Below are 23,399 nucleotides of genomic sequence, written 5' to 3'. Positions count from 1 at the left end.
AAGTAGCAGTTTGATTAGAAAATGATGTGCATGTGATGATTTGAGATTGTGATAAAACAGAACTCAGTAAAGAAGAATTTCACCATTTTAAGTGTACGTAAGTATGCCAACCTGAAAGCATGGCCTAGCATTTTTTCTTTTGTGCCATTACAGTTACCAAACAGATGCCAAAACTACATCTCCCAAGAGCTCTTTCCCTGCACACAGTGAGTGGGAAGGCTCTTGGGAGGAAAAACATCAAAACTGTTTTTCTGATTAAAGCGGTTGTAAACCCACATGAAATTTTATTTTTTTTCCTGTAAGGCAAAAGTCATAATGAGCTAATATGCACCGCATATTAGCTCATTATGAAATACTTACCTCGGAACGAGGTGTGTAGCACTTACCTGTTCCACACCGAGCGAGATTTCATCTTGCCTCGGCGTGTCTTCCGGGTATCGCCGCTCCAGCGCTGTGATTGGCTGGAGCGGCGATGAAGTCACTCCCGCACGTGCGCGCGGGAGATTTAAAACTCGGCAAGGTCCGGCGGCTGCCGGTCCTTTCGCCGTAGATCCCCCCTGCGCATTCGCCGTGGCGCATTGCGAGGGGAATATCTCCTAAACCGTGCAGGTTTAGGAGATATTCTCCTTACCTGTAGGTAAAAGTAAAAAAAGTGGGTTTACAACCACTTTAAGAAATCAATGTATGAATGTGGAGTGGCACAGGAATTAAACATAGGGAAATGTGACTGTATTGCAGAAATATTGGGGCAGATCCACAAAGAAAGTACGCCGGCGTATCTACTGATATGCCGGCGTACTTTCAAATTTCTCGCGTCATATCTTTGTTTTGAATCCTCAAAACAAGATACAACAGCATCTGGGTTAGATCCGACAGGTGTACGTCTTCGTACACCTTCGGATCTTAGATGCAATTCTTCGGCGTCGGCTTGGTGGCGTTCCCGTCGTATTCCGCGTTGAGTATGCAAATTAGCTATTTCCGACGATCCACGAATGTACGAGTGGCCGTCGCATTCTTTTACATCGTCTCTATTTGGCTTTTTTCGGCGTATAGTTAAAGCTGCTATTTGGTGGCGTACGCAATGTTAAGTATGGCCGCCGTTCCCGCGTCCAATTTTAAAAATGTTATTTTGTTTGCGTAAGTCGTCCGTGAATGGGGCTGGACGCCATTTATGTTCACGTTAAACCAATGACGTCCTTGCGACGTCATTTAGCGCAATGCACGGCGGGAAATTTTAGGGACGGCGCATGCGCAGTTCGTTCGGCGCGGGGAATTCCGCGCCATTACGCTCCATTTGAATTCCGCGCCATTACGTCGCGAGAGATAGACTACGCCTCTTTGTGGATCTGCCCCACTGTGTGTGTGTATATATATATATATGTGTAATTGTATATATATATATATATATATATATATATATATATATATATATACATACATATACATACATACACACACACACACATACATACATACATACATACACACACAGTGTACAGTGTATATTATATATATATATATATATATACATACATATACACATACATACATACATATACACACACACACACACATACTGTATATATTGCCCTTGCATACAGTATGCTTTAAATCAAGAGGACCATGAAGGTAAATGAAAATGAAACGGCCAGAGACAATTTCTCCTTGGTGAGGCAAGATAAAACACTGTAGTTTCAGAATAAATATACAAATCTTTCATAACTTGTATTTACAAGGGATAATTAAAAAGTTTCTGCACTTTTATATTATCCTTGAAAATGGTGTGAGCGGTTGGAATAGTAATTGGTTGCATCTGAGATTGTCACATGACTAGTCTTGTCTGGCAAATTGGCTGATCTTGCAGTATAGTACAAGAATTGTCACACTGTGGCGAAACTTATGAATTACACCAAAGAAGAACAGCATTCTGTCATATGCTTTTCATAGGCAGAAGATGTGCGGGGGGCACAAATTAATCTCCGTATGTGTGCTCAGTAAGGGGATAGAGTTCTTTCTCATAGAGTTGTTTATGAGTGAGAGATTATGGAACACCCATTTTAAAGTTCAGATTTGGCACGTTTTTGGACCACTCAAAGAAGCTTAAAGGAATTTTTTTTTTCATCTTAATAGCTTCCTTTACCTTAATGCAGTGCTGTTTTCATGTCCTCATTGTTCGTTTTTGCTCTCAAGTTGCTGTAATTCTTCTCTGATCTCCACACTTCCTGGTTGTCTGTTTCCTGATGACCACAGTACTGGGAGCTTTCTCTCTGTGGTCACTAACTTCAAGGATGTGTGATTACTGTGGCCCAGATTCTTAAAGGACTTACGACGGCACAGCGCCATGTAAGTCCTAATCTGGCCCGTCGTATCTATGCAACTGATTCTTAGAATCAGTTACGCATAGATATCCATTAGATCCGACAGGCGTAAGTCCGTCGGATCTAAACTGCAATATTTTTTTTTGCCCGCTAGGTGGCGCTTCCGTTGATTTCCGTTGAGTATGCAAATTAGCGAGATACGCGAATTCCCGAATGTACGCGCGGCCGTCGCAGTAAAGTTACGACGTTTACGTTAGGCTTTTCCCAGCGTAAAGTTGCCCCTGCTATATGAGGCGCAGCCAATGTTAAGTATGGCCGTCGTTCCCGCGTCGAAAATTTAAAAAGTTACGTCGTTTGCGTAAGTCGTCCGTGAATGGGGCTGGACGGCATTTACGTTCACATCCAAACCAATGACGTCCTTGCAACGTCATTTAGAGCAATGCACACTGAGATATTTTACGGACAGCGCATGCGCAGTTCGTTCGGCACGGGGACGCGCTTAATTTAAATGCTACACGCCCCCTACCCGCCAAATTTGAATTCCGCCGGGGTGATTTACGCTACGCCGCCGCAACTTACGGAGCAAGTGCTTTGAGAATACAGCACTTGCCCGTGTAAGTTGCGGCGGCGTAACGTAAATCGGATACGTTACGCCGCCGCAGGAGATATGACGATCTACGAGAATATGGGCCTGTGTGTCTAGTTTCTAGTTTCGTTTTCCAAACCATCACTGCTCTGTGGCACTGTGTAGCACAGAGGCAGGAAATAACATACAAAAACGAAACTAGAAACTACAGGTACATTATATGATGGATTTTTATCTATTTTCAGTTAACTATTATGTCTCTATACCCTGTAAACAGTCATTTCAGCAAAACAAATAAATTACTTTACAACGCCTTTAAGGGCTAGTTCACACCAGACACAATTCCGTACAGTTTTGTGTGCATTTTTTCTGCACTAAAAATGCATGCACAATGTTTTCCATGTATTCCAATGGCTCTAGTTCACACCATGCAAAACTGACTGCATGGTGTGAACTAGAGCCAACTAGAGCTATTGGAATACATGGAAAACACTGTGCATGCATTTTGTGCAGAAAAAAAGCACACGGAACTGAAGGGAACTGCGTCTGGTGTGAACTAGCCCTTAAGGGGAAGAAGATTTTTATGTAATGATGTGGTGCATCAGTGGCTACATGCTCAATCAAAAACATTTTTGCTGATGGTATTAAACATTCAGTTTTGTCGGATGTCAGCGGAGACATGTCCACTGACATCCGACCTGTGAAAATCAGACGTATGGCGGTACGTCCCCATCCGTCCATGGCGGTTCGGATGAAATCTGATGAAAACGAACATGCTGTACGTTTTTTTTGTCAGATCTCTCCATATCAGACAGCGGCGCTGCACAAGCCCCTCCCCGCTCAGTGAGCAGAGAGGGACTTGTCATCCGCCGGCTCAGCGGAGATCAGTGGAGAGATCTCCCGCTGAGCTGGCGGACTCGGTAGCGACGGAGTTCATCTCGTGTGGAAGAGGCAATAGGGTGAAAAGTACAAGGTTTTAATAGTTTGCAATTCGACAATGGATAAACAGCCAACGTGTTTTGGAGGCAACAACTTTCCCCTTTCATGTTTGGTACAAATTTGTGTATGGTTACATTTGAGTCATTTTGTGGTACCCATTGAGGGAGGTCAATTTGCATTGGGAGCTGCCTCCCCAAGCCAGTGAGCTAGGAAAGAAAAATCGATGTATGCAGCAAATATGATTGTTTGATTAAGCATATAAATCTCAATGCTCCGCAAATATTTCTTCCAAATTACTCAATAGCTTTTTGGGGTCAGGGAAGACCACTTACCCGTCCATAAGGAAAAGTCATCCAAACTTTCAGAGATGGCTTCAAGCCAATTACCAGTATCTGTAGGAGGAACAAGAAGAAGCATTAACAATGTATTCATCTGCATAGTCAATGTAATTTACTAAATAAAGTAATTTTGTGTAAATCTTCAACGACCTTGCATCTAAAGAATTCACAGTTTTGCTCTAGGTAGAACATTTAAAAATATCAATACATCAATACTGTATTTGTAAGATTCAAATAGAAAGTACATTCACCAAGGCAGATTAAAGAAAGAAAGTATTAAATTGATATCAGGCAAGCAAAATTTTAGTCTGATCCATCTTTAAACCACTTAAACAAAAACGGTGTGCAACCAATATACTTTAAATAAAGGAACTCACATAGATTGAGCACTGATATGTTTGTGGCCTCATAACATATGCTGTTGTAGATTAAAGAATATGTAAACCCAATATTTCATATTCCTGATATGTGCCTGCTGTACCATGTAGTTGTATGAAAAAGTATCCTATTCTCTTTGTATGGTTTCCTTTGCGTGAAATCCCTGGTGTTCCTGGTGTCCCTCTGCTATCCTATTAAAAACTGACCACCCTAGGAATGATTTTTATGTTAATTGCTGTTACAGGGATAGGAGGAAATGCCCACATCCCTAGTGAAAAAGACTACTGGACTGGACCCTCAGTGAGATTTTAAAGGGCATGAACTCCGAAATATGTTAAAAAAAAAAATCATACAACTTTATTGGTACATATATGACAGATCAAATAAATTTAACACTGCTGTTTACAATTAAATCTAATTAATAAGTGTACAAAAAATAACCACAATATCACTGTCAGTGTGGACCATGCAGACCTTATTAAACCAAATGCATTTTGAGGATTAGCTTCTCCTCTTCTTCATGCGTAAGTGGTTGTAATGCAAAACTTATCATGTAAATATAAGCACAGTGTGGTCAGCTCTCTAGCTATGCTGAGAACTCAGCCTGCTTTTCTCCAATGATCAGATTTGTCCAGATACCCCCCTCCCCCCTCCGCACAGCCATGCACAGGAAAGACCAGTGTCCTGCTGCTTCTCTTCCCCCAGCTCTGATGCAGCTGAAAACAGGGAATGTGATCACAAATTTAATGTTTTTATATGTATACAAAAATGTTTGCCTTTCATTTCCATTTTAAACTGAATGGGTTCTTTTACATGGTGATCATTTACATATACTTGAAGGTTAGTGTTGGATTTTTCAGTTTAGAAGGGTCAAGGTAAATCTCCAACTAAAACTTTTTAATTTAGTTTCATATAGCACAAGAAATCTTTAGAACCCAACTCAGCCTTTTATTTCTTTCTTGTCTGGGTCCCAATTCAGAAAACTCTATTCACTTACTGTCCTGGGAACACAAGAAAAAAAGTGAGAGGAAATATGCTTAAAGTGCAGAGAAATCTCTTCCTTAACAGCTCTCACTGGAAAAAAGAAAAACGACTACCAGGATTGGGCTCATTAAAAAGCACAGAGACCCAGGATTGCTCTTTTTCAAATAGAGAGCATGATATACCTCAATTAATTAGAGAGAACATGTAGTAAGAGACATACAGAGAGCACATTTGCTGATCTTTCACTGAAAACACTAATTGTCTGGCTGGCTGTGATACTTTGAGATATTAACCTGTAACAAGCATATAGATCTGGAAAGTTAAGTCTGTTTTTTTTTATCCATATACTTATTCCACGGCAGTAAGTGAAGCCCCTGGATCAAGATGAGAGCCCCAGCTAGTAATTCTACCTAGTCTTTGTTCAGAAGAAAGCACATTCAGATTTTTTTCTTTTGAAACAAACTAAGATAAATAAATCTAGGGCCGTTTTACATTCTCGTAGGTAATGGTAGGGAAATTACCAAATTAGCACATACTTGGAGTACAAGGCACTATATGAAATAGATATATAATCATTTAACCTGTACATTGGAACGCCAGCAAGTCGCAAAAGCAGCACTTCCCAAGCAGATACTTAAAAATGAGGCCCAAGATACTACAACACAATTGTATTTGTATATATTAGAGTTCTTATACCTTAGTCAAGGATGCCATGGCCAAAAGAGAGTACTGAGCAATAGGGTGATCTCTCAGTTCAGCTTTTGTATGCAAAGGCTCAATACAGCAAACTTCTCCCTTGGATCCACTGAACAGACATCTGGATTCACAGCTTCTTACTCCCATTACTCGCCTGTATCACAAAACAAGAGGTGATTTTCTTTTAAGCACACAACTGTACAAAGCCAACTAAGGCCAGATAAGATAAACACCTAGTGTATATATATATATACTGTATTTATTGGTGTATAACACTCACTTATTTACCCTGATAATAGAGGGTAAACTGTGCCTGCGTGTTATACGCAGGGGGCTGTGGAAAGTTTTTTTCCTGTCAAAACTATGAATTAACACATGTGGAATTATACATAACAAAAAAGTGTGAAACAACTGAAAATATATTTCATATTCTAGGTTCTTCAAAGTAGCCACCTTTTGCAGCAGACACATCTGTAGAACTGTTAGGAGGAGACTGTGTGAGTCAGGCCTTCATGGTAGAATATCTGCTAGGAAACCACTGCTAAAGAAAGGCAACAAGCAGAAGAGACTTGTTTGGGCTAAAGAACACAAGGAATGGACATTAGACCAGTGGAAATCTGTGCTTTGGTCTGATGAGTCCAAACTTGAGATCTTTGGTTCCAACCCCCGTGTCTTTGTGCGACACAGAAAAGGTGAACGGATGGACTCTACATGCCTGGTTCCCACCGTGAAGCATGGAGGAGGAGGTGTGATGGTGTGGGGGTGCTTTGCTGGTGACACTGTTGGGGATTTATTTAAAATTGAAGGCATACTGAACCAGCATGGCTACCGCAGCATCTTGCAGCGGCATGCTATTCCATCCGGTTTGCGTTTAGTTGGACCATCATTTATTATTCAACAGGACAATGACCCCAAACACACCTCCAGGCTGTGTAAGGGCTATTTGACCAAGAAGCAGAGTGATGGGGTGCTGCGCCAGGTGACTACGTCTTGAAGCTCATCAAGAGAATGCCAAGAGTGTGCCAAGCAGTAATCAAAGCAAAAGGTGGCTACTTTGAAGAACCTAGAATATGAAATATATTTTCAGTTGTTTCACACTTTTTAGTTATGAATAATTCCACATGTGTTACTTCATGGTTTTCATGCCTTCAGTGTGAATCTACAATTTTCATAGTCATGAAAATAAAGAAAACTCTTTGAATGAGAAGGTGTGTCCAAACTATATATATATATATATATATATATATATATATATATATATATATATATATATATATATATATATATATATATATATATATATATATATATATATATATATATATATATATATATATATATATACATATATATACACACACACACACACACACACACACACACACACACACACACACACACACACATACATACATATACACACAATTTCAGAGGGGCTGTATGTTATTTCTGTTTAAATATATTTCTTTTGAATGGTAGGCAAAAAGCTTAAATTTCTAAAGCAAAACTCAAATTTCATAGAACATAATTTAACTTTTAAAATAATTGATAAATAGTTTTGTAATTTAATATCTTTTTTCTGTCTGTAGGTAGCTATCATTTTTCAAATCTGGCAGAACATAATTTTACACTTAATTCCACAGTAGAAATGGAGGAGCTGATCAATATAGCTAAAGATAGCCCCACCAAATTCACCCAAACGTGGGCATGCTGGTTCCACTACTCTGACTCTTTGTAACCATGACCCCCCTTTATCTTATCAGATCCAACCTGACTGGTCTCCTTGACTTCCAGTATACATGAGAGGCGGAGAGACTTTTTTTATTCTTCCTTTCTTTCTATCATATGTTTCAGTCCATTGGCCTTATTCCTCATAGATTTGGATTACAATTAGCTGCATACATTCCCCTTCATTGTCCCCTCCTTAAACACTCTCCCTTTGTCGTCTTCCTTCCTCATTTTTTCATGTCTAAACTCTTATTTTGTCCTTGCCCCATACCTCACACCCTATCATAGAGAAGACAGAATACAGATCCACCCCCACTCTACCAGGTTATACAATATCGACTTTAATTCACTACACAATTGCAGGCCTCTGACCTACAGCTTATAACAATTGGAGGTTTGTACCTTAAAGTGGATGTAAACCCCCCATACACCCAGTGAAGTGAACAGCCTCAGATGATACACAGAGATTAACCAAATCTCCCTACATAGGTTTTATATGTATATTTGCTGTGTTCACATTTATATACTGTTTAGAAATTTCAGATTTTAATAAGAGATTTATTCTTCCTGGTTAACACAGAGTGTGATGTCTGGGCACACAGCCAAGATAGCCAACATTGCTAATTGGAGGAAAGGCACACACCCCCTCTCCTCATAGGCAGAGACTATCAGTTTTTTCATGTTTTGTAATAGGAACTGCTCTCTGCTAATCTATTTTAGCAACCTCTTTTGACAAAAGATTCAGGATGCTTTTGTCTTAAAAATCAAAAAATATGTCAGGAGTTCTCATGCTGATAACAGAGGAACTGTTCAGAAGAGAGTTATAAGACTTCGCTCATTGAAAAGAGATAACAAAATACTGCAGATATATGTGCCCAGCTCAAATTTCATGAATCGGGTTTACATCCACTTTAAGGCCCCTTTCACACGATCGGACTCTTTAGCTCCGCCTGTCAGTTTTGACGGCGGACCTGAACGGCCGCTCCATGCAGTCCTATGGAGCGTCGGATGTCAGCTGACATCCGACTCGATCCGCCAAAATCGGACGGATGGCGATATGTCCCCATGCGTCCATGGTGGATCGGATCGGGCGAGATCTGATGAAAACGGACATGCTGTCCGTTTTCATCAGATCTCCCCATAGGAGACAGCGGCGCTGCACAAGCCCCTCCATGCTCAGTGAGTGGAGAGGGACTTGTCATCCGCCGGCTGAGCGGAGATCAGCGGATAGATCTCCCGCTGAGCCGGCGGGAGCAGGCCGACTCCAGAGTCCGCCTGTGTGGAAGAGGCCTAAGACTCAGACAAAACCCCCTTGATCTGAAACCTTTTTCATGAAAAGATGTTTATTGTTCAATGTCCTTCATCTTTGTTAGCTCACAAATTTGCCAAGGGATCCTTCTCTAAGTAAACACACACCATTTTCTCACTGTTTTATTACTATTGTTCATGTAACATAATGCACCCACTTATACATTGTACTGATGTAATGTTGCATATGTATAGATCAATATTTAAAAATGTAAAAAAAAAAAATTCTGATAAAGGAATTTCTAATTCCTTGTCGCCATAGTCTGTTTTGTAGAGAGATCTTCCCCAAATCTTCTCTTCGCCTCTTGCTAATGTAACATGTAGCTTGAGCAGGTAACTATAAATCCTGCATCCTAATAACAAGATCAACTTAAAAAAAAAAAAAAAAAAATTCACACTAGTCTCTCAATCAGGTGATTGATAAGAGGAAGGATGGTAATGCTTAAAGTACATGGAGTCTCTGACATTAGTGAAAACCATGCCTCTACCAAGATGGCCACCCAAACCAAGAGAAACAGTGCAGAACAAGGCATTGTAAGTCAGTAATGGGGAAAAAGATCATCTACAATGGGACCACAGGCAATACTGGTGACAGAGGACCAACTCTTTGCCCTATGACTTTTAGAAAAAAGATTCCAGAGTTCAGTTAAATTATCAAAGAATTGGTAGAGAGGATTTTTGCTAAATATCTTATAAGAAAAACACCTGTAAATTGTATTCACCAATTTTAACCTGTATAACATAACGTAGTGCTCACTTTAAGCAAAGAGGGAGATTCCAACAAGTTTTACAATATTTTTTTTGTGATAATAACTATATGAATATTTGACAGCTATATTTGTAAACAGTTGTTAGATCAAGTCTGGACCTACAGCACTATCTAGTGGCAGCATGACTAATTTATCCCACAGTTTGTGCCTCCAATGTAAACCACCCATATAAAATTTATCATGGTGAATCACAGCCAAAATCAGTAACGGAGCAAATATCAGAGGGAGCCAAATTGGGACAAATCAGAAAGCCCGTTAGTGGTGCCAGACACCACAAACCTAAGTCAACCAACTGCCATTAACATTTGACTGCATTACAAACATCACACCTTATAAATGTTTACAGCATAGCATAGTACAACAGCATTCTATAGCACACATATAGTTAGATTCATGCAACATTTAAAAACTGCTTCCCCATAAAATAAAAATAAAAATTTGTTTCCCTCCTTTATTAAAGGGATTGTAAAGGATTTTTCCCCCCCCTAAATAGCTTCCTTTACCTTAGTGCAGTCCTCCTTTACTAACCTCATCCTTAAATTTTGCTTTTAAATGTCCTTATTTCTTCTGAGAAATGCTCACTTCCTGTTCTTCTGTCTGTAACTCAACACCGTAATGTGAGGCGTTCTCCCTGGTCTGGAGAAAGCCTCTTGAGGGGGGAGGGGGCGAGCAGGCAAGTCAGGACACTCTCTACTTTGCAGATAGAGAAAGAAGCTGTGTGTTAGTGGGCGTCCTGACACTCCTGCTCGCCCCCTCTCCCCTCAAGAGGCTTTCTTCACACCAGGGAGAAAGCCTCGCATTACGGTGGTGAGTTACAGACAGAAGAACAGGAAGTGAGCATTTCTCAGAAGAAATAAGGACATTTAAAAGCAAAATTGAAGGATGAGGTAAGTGAAGGAGGACTGCACTGAGGTAAAGGAAGCCATTTAGGGGGGAAAAAATCCTTTACAACCCCTTTAAGAAAGTCTAAAAATGCAAGAATGAAAACTAGTCCACATTTTTAAAAAGTACGGTTACTGATTGTATTGTTAAAATCTTCAATGGTTCTTTAGAAGGTGTGAAAATACAAGAACATGAAACAAAGGGGCAAAAGGACAAACAAATAAAAAAAAATAAACTTACTTGAAAGTCAGTTCAAATACAGATCCTCCACTGTCATTGCAGATCGCAAGAGTTGGGTCATCTGTAAACTGAGCAAAAACACAGCAGTGGCTAAGTGGTTAGCTCTTCCAGTCATAAGTTTGAATCCTAAAAACTGCACTACCTGCCTGGAGTTTGCATGTTCTCCCTGTGTGGGTTTCCCCCTCACTCCAAAGACATGCTGGTAGTTTAATTGGATCCTGTCTAAATTGGCCCTAGCATGTTTATGTATGAATGTGTGGAGGCTGGGCTCAGCCCTTCCTTCTCTGTGCTGACAGCTAATTGCCAGCTCCCATCTCTCCACAGTGATCCACCTGTTGATGATCCTGCTCATCAGCTCTGCCTACTTAAAGCCTTCCAGTTCATTTGCTATTTGCCTTCGCCTGTGTTAACATCACAAGAGACTTTCTCCTGTGTTCCTGTGAAAGACCTGCTTGACCTACGTTCCCTCTGGCTAAAGATCCTGCTTGCTGTATGTCTACCTTTATCGCTGGCTCTTGGACATTGGCTTGGCCGACTACCCGATCCGGTTACTGAACTCTGGCTATGTTTTGACTACGCTTACTCGGTTTACCTTTTTATTTTTATTATTAAACAAGTGTGATTTAACTGTACTTCTGTCTCAGTCTGATTCATGGTTTCTGACAGAATGTGAGTTATGGACTTTAGATTGTAAGCTCCTTGAGGGCAGGCACTGATGTAAATGTACATTATATATGTAAAGCACTGTATAAATTGATGGTGCTTTATAAGTACCTTTAATAAATAAAATATATAAAAACACCGCTTGGTTGATTTTTCCCATCTAGCTTATTTAACCACTTAAGCCCCGGACCAATATGCAGCCTAAAGACCCAAGGTGTTTTTACAGTTCGGGACTGCGTCACTTTAACAGACAATTGCGCGGTCGTGCGACGTGGCTCCCAAACAAAATTGGCGTCCTTTTTTCCCCACAAATAGAGCTTTCTTTTGGTGGTATTTGATCACATCTGCGGTTTTTAGTTTTTGCGCTATAAACAAAAATAGAGCGACAATTTTGAAAAAAAAGCAATATTTTTTACTTTTTGCTGTAATAAATATCCCCCAAAAACATATATAAAAACATTTTTTTTCCTCAGTTTAGGCCGATACGTATTCTTCTACCTATTTTTAGTAAAAAAAATCGCAATAAGCGTTTATCGATTGGTTTGCGCAAAATTTATAGTGTTTACAAAATAGGGGATAGTTTTATTGCATTTTTATTTTTTATTTTTTTTTTACTACTAATGGCGGCGATCAGCAATTTTTTTCGTGACTGCGACATTATGGCGGACACTTCGGACAATTTTGACACATTTTTGGGACCATTGTCATTTTCACAGCAAAAAATGCATTTAAATTGCATTCTTTATTGTGAAAATGACAGTTGCAGTTTGGGAGTTAACCACAGGTGGCGCTGTAGGAGTTAGGGTGCACCTAGTATGTGTTTACAACTGTTTGGGGGTGTGGCTGTAGGAATGACGTCATCGATCGTGTCTTCCCTATAAAGGGAATGACGCGATCGATGCGCCGCCATAGTGAAGGACGGGGAAGCCGTGTTTACACACGGCTCTCCTCGTTCTTCAGCTCCGGGGAGCGATCGCGACGGAGCGGCTATAAACAAATAGCCGCGCCGTGGTCCCGGATCGCTCCCCGAGCGGACCCGACCTCCGCATGTAGCGGGGGGGTCCCGATCGGACCCCCCACCCGCTAATAGGCGAGGACGTACCTATACGCCCATGTGCCTGTACGTGCCATATTGTGGACGTATATGTACATGGGGTGGTCCTTAAGTGGTTAAAGCAGCAAGGAAAAACAGTGTGTGCACCAACATATCCATGAATGCTACAAGAAAAATGCACCATTTTATTTCAGGTTTAGTTTAAAAAATGCTTTATAGATGATCTCACATAGATGATTGCTTACGTTATAAGAATTATTAGCATATTTAAACCAATATGTCAAGTTTAACATTTACTTTGATCAGTCAATAATACGAGTATTTTTAAGTTTACGGTCATTTCTTAAGCCTTATTTCTTTTAACTTTTTCAGGTTTTACCAAATAATTATAAAAAAAATAAAATGTAACTGATCCCTAAAGATTGAATTGAATTATATCATTGCACACAGGTTGCTATCCCTCACTATTGGAAAGCTATGAGAATGAAGCACCATTACTATCCTTATACTCTCCTATTTTCCCTTCAGCACCAACAAGGTGCTTCCAGTAGGGTAAAAAAAACACCAGCTCGGTGCAGATAGGCATTAAGAGTTCGTACAAGAAAGGGGGAGTGTAATGTGCAACTTACCTCACAATAAGAGTAAGGTCCCTTGCACACTAGGGATTTCCCAGAGTTTTAGTGCACCCGTGAAAAAGAGGTGCAGTCTTTACCCCTGGTGGCTGTGAAAGACTATTGTAGGCTGAAATACACTAACTGGGTGGGGCCAAACACTGTACCCAGTGGTGCTCTTAATTAGTGCCATACACCTAGAATGCAGGTATACTGCATCCTGGGCATAAGTTCCTGGCATTGACAAGCTACAGGCAGTAGAGCTGAATGCTGCACCTGTGGCTCCTAAGCACACTAAAACCCTGGAATTGGACACACAATGGCTAAACGCCCAATGTGAAAGGGGCCTAAAGTTTATGTAAGTAAAGAATGTGATAAAAACAACCTTAAAGTATAACTAAAGTTCACTCCCTGGTCGTCTCTCGCCTCGACTCCTGCAACTCCCTCCTCACGGGATTATCTTTACATAGGATCAGTCCATCATGAATGCTGCTGCCATTTTTTTATTTATTTTTTGACAGCTTTGAGGTGGATTAGAACAAGATAGAGCAAGATCTTTTCTATGAGGTTTTTAACTCATCCTTGAGGTGAGTGGGCATTTTGGATGGTGATGGTGTGCACATAGCATTATACTCAAGAGAGCGGTGTTTCTGTTTACAACACATTTTATGAGAACATTTTTTGAGAAAATACAGGAGTTGCTTTTTCACTATTATTATTTTTTTCATTAATATTTTTGAGCGGTCACACAAGGACTGACTAGAGTGTGAGACAATCACCAATAATAAGCATTGTACACTTTATATATGTATATTTTAAAGTTTGTTTCATAGCGCTGCAATATTTAACAATTATTAAGGATTAGAACACCTGTTAAGTTTGTCCTGCTGTATGTGCTCATATTAGGGAGATTCTCTATTTGTTGTGTTTACAATTATCATTGGAAGTGAAAGCAAAAGAAAATCTGACAATTTGGGTTGTACCCAGAAAAGTAGTACAGGGGAAATGTTCCGATGAGACAAAGATGGCAAAAGAAAAATCCCTAAGGGGTTATAACCACCCCTCATTCTACCCAAAAGTAAAAAAAAAAAATTGCCTACCTCTTTCAAAAATCTTTCTTAAAGGGGTTGTAAAGGTACAATTTGTCATGCTTGCCACCTCCCTTGGACTACAGGAGAGTCAGGACGCCCACTAACACACAGCTCCTTTCTCTATCCTTTCTCTATCTTCAACGTAGAGAGCGTCCTGACTCTCTCGTAGTCCAAGGGAGGAGGCGAGCATGACACTCCACACCAAGAAGAAAGCCTTGCATTACTGTGTGGAGTTACAGACAGAAAAACAGGAAGTGAGGATTTCTCAGAAGAAATAAGGACATTTAAAAGCAAAATCGAAGGAGGAGGTAAGTGAAGGAGGACTGCACTAAGGTAAAGGAAGCTATTTAGGGGGAAAAAATTGTACCTTTACAACCCCTTTAAGTTTTAAAGTCTAAAGTATTTTGTGCTATCATGTCTCATAATGACCGAATTTCAGTAAGATTCAATGCAATAAGAGGATTGTCGACTACTCATGGAGTCACACAGTTTGGTTCACATGCTGTCATTGTTAATTAAGTTATTTAACAGTGATTACTGCTTTTATATTTTTTTTCTTAGCATAGAAGAGCTCAGAGAACTGGAGCATTTGAGTGGATTGAGTGACTTACCTTTAAGGCAGATTTATTTTATTCTATCATCAAATTATTTCAAATTTTGACCTTATTTCACTACATACATTGATTGATAACCAACAAAAGATATTGTTAAATGTAGTAGTTATGGGATAAAAATCAAACATAAAAACAAAGGAGAGATTCTTACACAGCAAAACTTTCAATCACAGTGCAGCCTATAGTGTGCAAAGAACAATAATACAGGTACCTTGATGTGCAGAATGGCTGTCCCAGGTGGGTGGGCATCAGTTATAGATCGCAGGAGCTTGCCGCTAGCCAGATCCCACATTGTAATCTGACAGAATAGGAAATTCACAAGATGAATTATGTGAACAAACCTCTAACACAAATGCCACTACCATTTCTATGTCATAGTGTAAACTACAAAACTTCAAATATTGACATTGCCTAGAATGCTATTCTGGCTATTGTTCATGTTGGTACACTGAAAATCATTTATATTTGTTTGTTCAGTCCAACTAAACTGTCACACCATATTTCAAATAAGAATCCAGGATGCAAAAACTAACTGCTGGAACAGTGCAAAAAAATAAGGTAAACTAAACTTAACAATTTCAAATAAATCAGCATTACATATATAGTAGTTTGGTTAAAATTTTATATTAAATGAATATTTAAATTGCTCAAACCTGCCCACTTTGCAGCACCTTTTTAGATTAAACGACAGTTCAATTGCTCGCTTCTCGTTGTCCCCCCCACCTTTCCTGGTCAGATGCCCAGATAAGGGTCTGGTATGGATTTTGGGGGGGCCCATACTATTTTTTATTCAAATTTGGGCTTGGAGTTCTCTTCAAAATTCATACCAGACCTAGGTTTTTTTGGGGGAAGGGGCCGACGCCATTTTTGTTATATTGTGGCGTGGGGTTCTCCTTAAAATCTATACCAGACCTGGTATGGATTGAGGGGGACCTCCATGGTCTTTTTTTTCCTCAATTTGTGAACTTCAAAACAGATGAAATGTGTGATTCAGATGCATTCCCATAGAAGGCAATGCGCCTTAAATTTGTATCTTAACCACTTGCTTACTGGGCACATAAACCCCCTTCCTTCCCAGGCGAAATTTCAGCTTCCGGCACTGCGTCGCTTTAACTGACAATTGCGCGGTCGTGCGACGTGGCTCCCAAACAAAATTGGCGTCCTTTTTTCCCCACAAATAGAGCTTTCTTTTGGTGGTATTTGATCACCTCTGCGGTTTTTATTTTTTGCGCTATAAACAAAAAAAGAGCGACAATTTAAAAAAAATATATATATTTTTTTACTTGTTGCTATAATAAATATCCCATTTTTTTTTTAAAAAAACTCTTTTTTTTCAGTTAAGGCCGATACGTATTTTGACGTATTTTTGTAAAAAAAAAAAAAAAAAAAAAAAAATCGCAATAAGCGACTGGTTTGCGCAAAAGTTATAGCGCCTACAAAATGGGGAACAGAATTATGATTTTTTTTATTATTTTTTTTTTTACTAGTAATGGCGGCGATCTGCGATTTTTATTGGGACTGGGATATTGCGGCGGACGTATCGGACACTTTTGACACAAATTTGGCGCCATTCACATTTATACAGCGACAGTGCTATAAAAATGCACTAATTACTGTATAAATGTGACTGGCAGGGAAGGGGTTAACACTAGGGGGTGAGGAAGGGGTTAACTGTGTAGCCTGGGTGTGTTCTAACTGTGTGGGGGGAGGGGGGTGACTGGGGGAGGTGGCCGATGCTGTGTCTCTATGTACAAGAGACACAGATCGGTCTCCTCTCCTCTGACAGCACGTGGAGCTCTGTGTTTACACACAGAGCTCCACGTCCCTGCTGTCACCTGCCGTGTCACCGACTATCGCGTGTACCCGGCGGACATCGCCAGGTACACGCATCGGGTCTTCGGCGATGCGCCGGGACAGTTTTTACCCGCCGCGCGCCACCCAGTGGCACGCGCGCGGGTAATGCACATAAAAGGCCGTTTAAACTTGGCACTTGAGAGCCGCGCTGCGGACGTATTTTGTCTATAGCGCGGATCTCAAGTGGTTAACTGCATCGCTCAGAAAACGCACAGGACTCATTTTAAATTTGCACTGAATCTGCACTGCCGCTGCATAGCATATGTGAACCAGCTCCATAGAAAGCTGGTTTAGTTCACATGTCATACAAGTCGAATGCAGTTTAAAACGCATCCAATTTACATATATGTGAGCGGAGCCTAAGTAAGCACATCTGTGTTCCAGTGCGTTTTTTGGTGTGTTCAGGTGCATTTTACCACGTACCAGTACAGTTCAATGAGCAAAAAAAAAAGATAGATTCAAAGTTTCAATTATAAAAATAATATGTTATTATAATTTCTGAATATCTTTAGGAAAGAATAAAACAGTTTCAAGTTAAGCACACGGCGGGTCTATTCACAAGTGTGTCATTTACATTATGTGCCCACCAATAACACTCTACAAGTATGTTGCAGAACTCCCCTAGCAACCTGTCTAAAAGGGGTAAGTTAACAAATAAGGAGTTCCTTTTTGCACAACACTCTATTCTCCAAATGTTATTTTAGCACAAATATGGACATTCATTTATTTATTTTTGAACGGTTACTCCTTTCTCCTTAGGAAGGACAATTTCTCCATATGCATCACTGTGAGGCAATTGTCCGACACCTAAAGGGGGTGTTGCTTAATGGGAGGGGTGTGTCTTCACAGGACCAAAAGTCTGACAAACACATGAAAGGTCACTCAATGTATATGCTTGGGAAAACTACTCCATCGCATCACCTAAAAATATACCCCCTACAAACAAAATATTTAATACTCCCCTCTCTCATCACCAATCCTGGCAGTGTACTATAGAAGTTAAATTGCCGCTTGAAGATTATGTAGAATCAGACACTTGAGGGATTGTCTGGTCACACACCATGTATTGTGTGTGGTTCCTCATGTTGCCCCTAAGTCATTACAGGATGCAGTAGTGATGGTGAATCAACATTTTCTTTTTCAAAATTCCAAAAACTGCTGCCAAAAATCTGCTATTCTCCCAATAAAATATAAAAATCACTATTGCAGAATCAATGAACAAAAAAAAAAAAAAAAAACTCTGCCCAATCGGTCCCTCAAGACCCTTTCATTTATCCTGCTGGGCATTGGGACAGCTTAGCTTTTTCGTAATGTCAGAGCTCCACCCGGGTGGAGCTCTGACATCACGACACTGTCACATGTCGACTGCGGCCATCTTTGTGGTTGGAAACAAATGCTATTCATGACAGACTGCAGCCTTTGATATGCCTGTTTTTATCTGACAAAATGTAAGTACCCTGGCTTTTTTTTAGAAAAAAATTTTGCCTGGTTTTAATACTACACCATGAGGAGAGGCCTTTCTTGTATTTTTTGTATACACCTACGATCTTCCATTTGGTGAGACTACAAGACACAGCCATCTATGATCCAATTGAAGTAGTTTTGTGGCGCTGTGGACATATAATGCTTGTTTGACCACCTGTATTTAAGTGGTACATTTTCTTTGGTAAGAGGCCCGGTGTGTTGATGGTCGGTAGAGGATAATTTCATGCTCACCTAATTGTGTCTTTGTTTACACCGTGGGCGATTCCAGCTTCCTTTCCTGAACAAGGACTTGAATTTTAACACTATGGACTCTTACCTTTAATTATATACAGTATATAAAATGGGTATGTGAACACGTAGCTGCAGGGTGGGGAATGCCTCGGCCACTTATGATTGTCCAAGTACAGAGACAGCTTCCTGGTGGGATTGCTCAAGCGTGTTCGGACTAAACACGCCTGAGCTCAGCCCTAACTGTAATGTGTTTTTAACACACAGTTTCTCCACTTCAGTTGGAAATTACACCATAGATCAATTATTTTGAATGTTTACTACTTAACACACGACACACACACACTAAATGAATCATTCAGTCTGACAAAATGTTTCATATTTTTAGAAAATATTTAACAAAAAGAATTACTGTTTGGCATTGCCGTAAAATTTCTGAAAACACCATATGCAATTTTTACCCATAAGAAAAGCGATCCCAACTAAAATGTCTCAAACAAGAACCAAAACAAACCAACCCCACTATGGCGGAGATTTACTAAAACTGGTGCACACATAATCTGGTGCAGCTATGCATAGTAACCAATCAGCTTCCAGGTTTTATTGCCAAATTTTAATTGAACAAGCTGAAGTTTGGTGCAGCTGTGAATGGTTACAAATCAGCTTCTAACTTCTGCTTGTTCAATTAAACTGGCAATAAAACCTCATAGCTGATTGGTTACTATGCATAGCTGCACCGGATTCTGTGTGCTTTAGTTTTAGTAAATCTCCTTCAATGTGGCCAGCATTATCATTTTGCCTGGATCTACAGAGCCACTTACTGAGCATAAGTAAAATACTAAGAGATAAACACAAAATTGGAGGTTGAATGTAAAATTACCTGTCCTTTTGCAAAGCCACAGAGAAGTCTGGAACAGTCGTTGTTGATGCTTAAAGCTGAAACAGCGCCATATTGTGCACCAACCGCAGTGCTTCCCAGACAGAGACGGAGGGCTTGGTTTGCATCTGTAGAAAAATTCAAACTTTAATGCCAGCGATAATTAGCATCAATAAAACAATTACCCTACTGTACGCATGTCTAGCTAAAGGCTTCAGAAAAAAATTCAGATACACATAATAATACAGGGAGTATATTACTCTATGTGAACACTGTTTCTACATAGCTTAGCAAGTGACAGACTAGGCAGACTAGGGCCCCAAGGATGGTAGCAAATTTGGCATACCCGCATCCCTTTAATAACTTAAAGTGGAGGTTCACCCTATAAAAAATTTCTAACATTATATCCAGCCCAGTTCTGCAAATAACATGACACTGACCTTTTTTTTTTTCCCCTGTAGATATCGTTTAGCCATAGAATTCACCGCGGCTTCTGGGTAGGGAATCCCGCCCACTCCCGCGGGATTCCCTACCCGGAAGCCGCAGTGAATTCTATGGCTAAACGATATCTACAGGGGAAAAAAAAAAAAAGGTCAGTGTCATGTTATTTGCAGAACTGGGCTGGATATAATGTTAGAATTTTTTTTATAGGGTGAACCTTCACTTTAAGTATTGCAATAGGCACAGAATAGCTGCCAAATCTGCACGGTGTGTACTGGAATGGCCGGTCTCCTCAGATACAAGTGACTACAAGTACATCATCCCTTGTGAAGTGGCAGACAGGTGCACAGCTTTGACTAATTCTGCTATCCCACTTGTTTAAGACTGTGACTAGACACCTTGGACAGTCACCAGGCCCCAGCCCTCTAGCCCTTAAGTGATGGGAACAATCTGAACATCTTTCATGAAAATGGAGCAGTGTAGAGCTTAACAAATAAACAACCAACTCAGGATCAGACCATTTTCCTAACAGAATGGCTGGTCACAGAGCTTTGTAGTAGAGAGTTAAACCTCAGAGCTTCTGGATTTACCCTGTAAAATCATATTTATAGAGCGGAAATATTAAGAATCATCTAAATAATTTAATATAAATATATTAACGGGCCAGGTAGAACACGATGTTTTAGAAGCAGAACTGGAGATGACGGGTAAAGTTTGACCATGGAATCAAGAAGAAGCAGCACTGTTTTATGCGTGATGAAAGAAAGTTTAACATAGAAGTTGAATAGTGATGGATCATTAAACAAAAACAAAATATATTTTTCATGCTAGTAATTCACATGAGAAAATATATTACTGAAACCTGTTGTTGAAGATATTTACATGTAAAGCTGTCCAACTGGCATCCCATGGGACCTTATTTTGCATTCTGTAAGCCTCCAGAGCAGAGGTCTCCAAACTTTCTAAGCAAAGGGACAATTTACAGTCCTTCAGGCTTTAAGAGCCAGACTGGCTAGTGGGTGTAGAAAATGCCCTGGCAACAACAGTGCCCCATCATTGCTTTTAATGGGAAAAAGAGTGCCCCATTGTTAATATCAATGAGAAGACCAGTGCCCCATTGATGGTGTCAGTGGGGGAATGGTTCCCCATCACTGGTGTCAGTTGGTGCAATAGAGCCCCAAGGGCCAGATAAAGGCCTCTGGGCCACAGTTTGAAGACCACTGCTCCAGTGGAAGCCTGGCTGCACATTAAGAGAAGCTGCAATTCCCCAAACTTATAAAAGAAAATTTTCTCTAGAATTAGCTGGCCATACATTATACGAACAATATCAATCAATCAAGTTCAGTGTAAACAAATCGGTTGTTTAGAGCTAACGACTCAACTATCATGCAGTTTCAAAATTTTGACCGATAAATAGTTTGAATGCCACACTATGTGACGATTTAACATTCAAGAAATTGTTTTGGGGAAAGTGATGCAAAATTTGACCTTTCACACCTGTACATTTCCTGTGGGGGTGGTAGATAGTTCATGGTAGAAGGAAATATTTTATCGTATTTGTTTGTGTAGCGAATCTTCGTTTATTCACTATGGAATGTGTAGATGAAATACAAAAAAAAAAAAACATTGCTGTTGCAATTCTGGGAGTGCATCAGTGCTACCTATCAGTACCACCTATGAGTGCCACCTCAAAAACAGAAGAAATTACATTACAATGTAAAGTAGTGAGTGTACAGCTTTGTATAACAGTGTAAATTTGCTGTCCCCTCAAAATAACTCAACACACAGCCATTAATGTCTAAACCGCTGGCAACAAAAGTGAGTACCCCCCAAGTGAAAATGTCTAAATTGGGCCCAATTTGCCATTTTCCTTCCCCGTGTCATGTGACTCAGTGTCACAAGGTCTCAGGTGTAAATGGGAAGCAGGTGTGTTAAATTTGGTGTCATCACTTTCCCTCTCTCATACTGGTCACTGGAAGTTCAACATGGCATCTCATGGCAAAGAACTCTCTGAGGATCTGAAAAAAAGAATTGTTGCTCTACATAAAGATGGCAAAGCTATAAGAACATTGAAAAAGACCATGAAACTGAGCTGGAGCACAGTGTCCAAGACCATACAGCGGTTTAACAGGATAGGTTTCACTCAGAATATGCCTCACCATGGTCAACCAAAGACGCCGAGTGCTCGTGCTCAGTGTCAAATCCAGAGGTTGTCTGAGAAATAGACGTATGAGTACTGCCAGCGTTGCTGCAGAGGTTAAAGGGGTGGGGAGTCAGCCTGTCAGTGCTCAGACCATATTCTGCAGACTTCATCAAATTGGTCTCCATGGCTGTCATTCCAGAAGGAAACCTCTTCTAAAGATGATGCACAAGAAAGCCTGCAAACAGTTAGCTGAAGACAAGCAGACTAACTAATTACTGGAACATGTCCTGTGGTCTGATGAGACCAAGATAAACTTATTCGGTTCAGATGGTGTCAAGCGCGTGTGGTGGTAACCAGGTAAAAAGTACAAAGACAAGCGTGTCTTGCCTACAGTCAAGCATAGTGGTGGGAGCGTCATGGTCTGGGGCTTCAAGAATGCTGCCAGGACTGGGGAGCTACAGTTCATTGAGGGAACCATGAATACCAACATGTACTGTGACATACTGAAGCAGAGCATGATCCCCTCAGAGACTGGGCCGCAGGGCAGTATTCCAAAATGATAACGACCCCAAACACACCTCCAAGACAACCACTGCCTTGCAAAAAAAAAAGGGTGTAGGGTGATAGACTGGCCAAGCATGTCTCCAGACCTAAACCCTATTGAGCATCTGCGGGGCATCCTCAAGTGGAAGGTGGAGGAGCTCACGGTCTCCAACATCCACCAGCTCCGTGATGTCATCATGGAGGAGTGGAAGAGGACTCCAGTGGCAGCCTGTGAAGCTCTGGTGAACTCCAGGGTTAAGGCAGTGCTGGAAAATAATGGTGGCCACACAAAATATTGACACTTTGGGCCCGATTTGGACATTTTCACTTAGGGGTGTACTCACTTTTGTTGCCATCGGTTTAGACATTAATGGCTGTGTGTTGAGGTATTTTGAGGGGACATCAACTTACTACTTTACATTGTAGCAAAGTGTAATTTATTTAGTGTTGTCACATGAAAAGATATAATAAAATATTTACAACAATGTGAGGAGTGTACTCACTTTTGTGAGATACTGTAGGGTATCACACTGAGTGAAAAATTACTTTTTTTCCCCCCATTTAAAAACTAGTATGGTGTCCTTAGAAGCAAGTCTAAGACAGCGGCCCCAATATTGTGATCAATACA

The 23,399-nt window shown here is 40.4% G+C and overlaps 1 protein-coding gene across 6 annotated transcripts in view; it reads right to left on the bottom strand.

Moving 5' to 3' along the window:
- Nucleotides 1–23,399, bottom strand: part of VPS8 (VPS8 subunit of CORVET complex) — a 296,490-nt gene that overhangs the window by 230,224 nt on the left and 42,867 nt on the right. For all 6 annotated transcript variants that reach the window (XM_040357376.1, XM_040357379.1, XM_040357377.1 and 3 more), the window contains 5 exons: nt 19,648–19,772; nt 15,412–15,498; nt 11,168–11,235; nt 6,240–6,393; nt 4,176–4,235 (listed from right to left, as the gene is read on the bottom strand). In XM_040357376.1, coding sequence (XP_040213310.1) covers nt 4,176–4,235; nt 6,240–6,393; nt 11,168–11,235; nt 15,412–15,498; nt 19,648–19,772 — 494 coding nt within the window. The remainder of the gene's footprint in view (nt 1–4,175; nt 4,236–6,239; nt 6,394–11,167; nt 11,236–15,411; nt 15,499–19,647; nt 19,773–23,399) is intronic.

This window comes from Rana temporaria, chromosome 6 (genome assembly GCF_905171775.1).
Source record: "Rana temporaria chromosome 6, aRanTem1.1, whole genome shotgun sequence".
Classification (NCBI taxonomy): Eukaryota; Metazoa; Chordata; class Amphibia; order Anura; family Ranidae; genus Rana; species Rana temporaria.
This window is presented reverse-complemented; position numbering and strand designations above follow the sequence as displayed.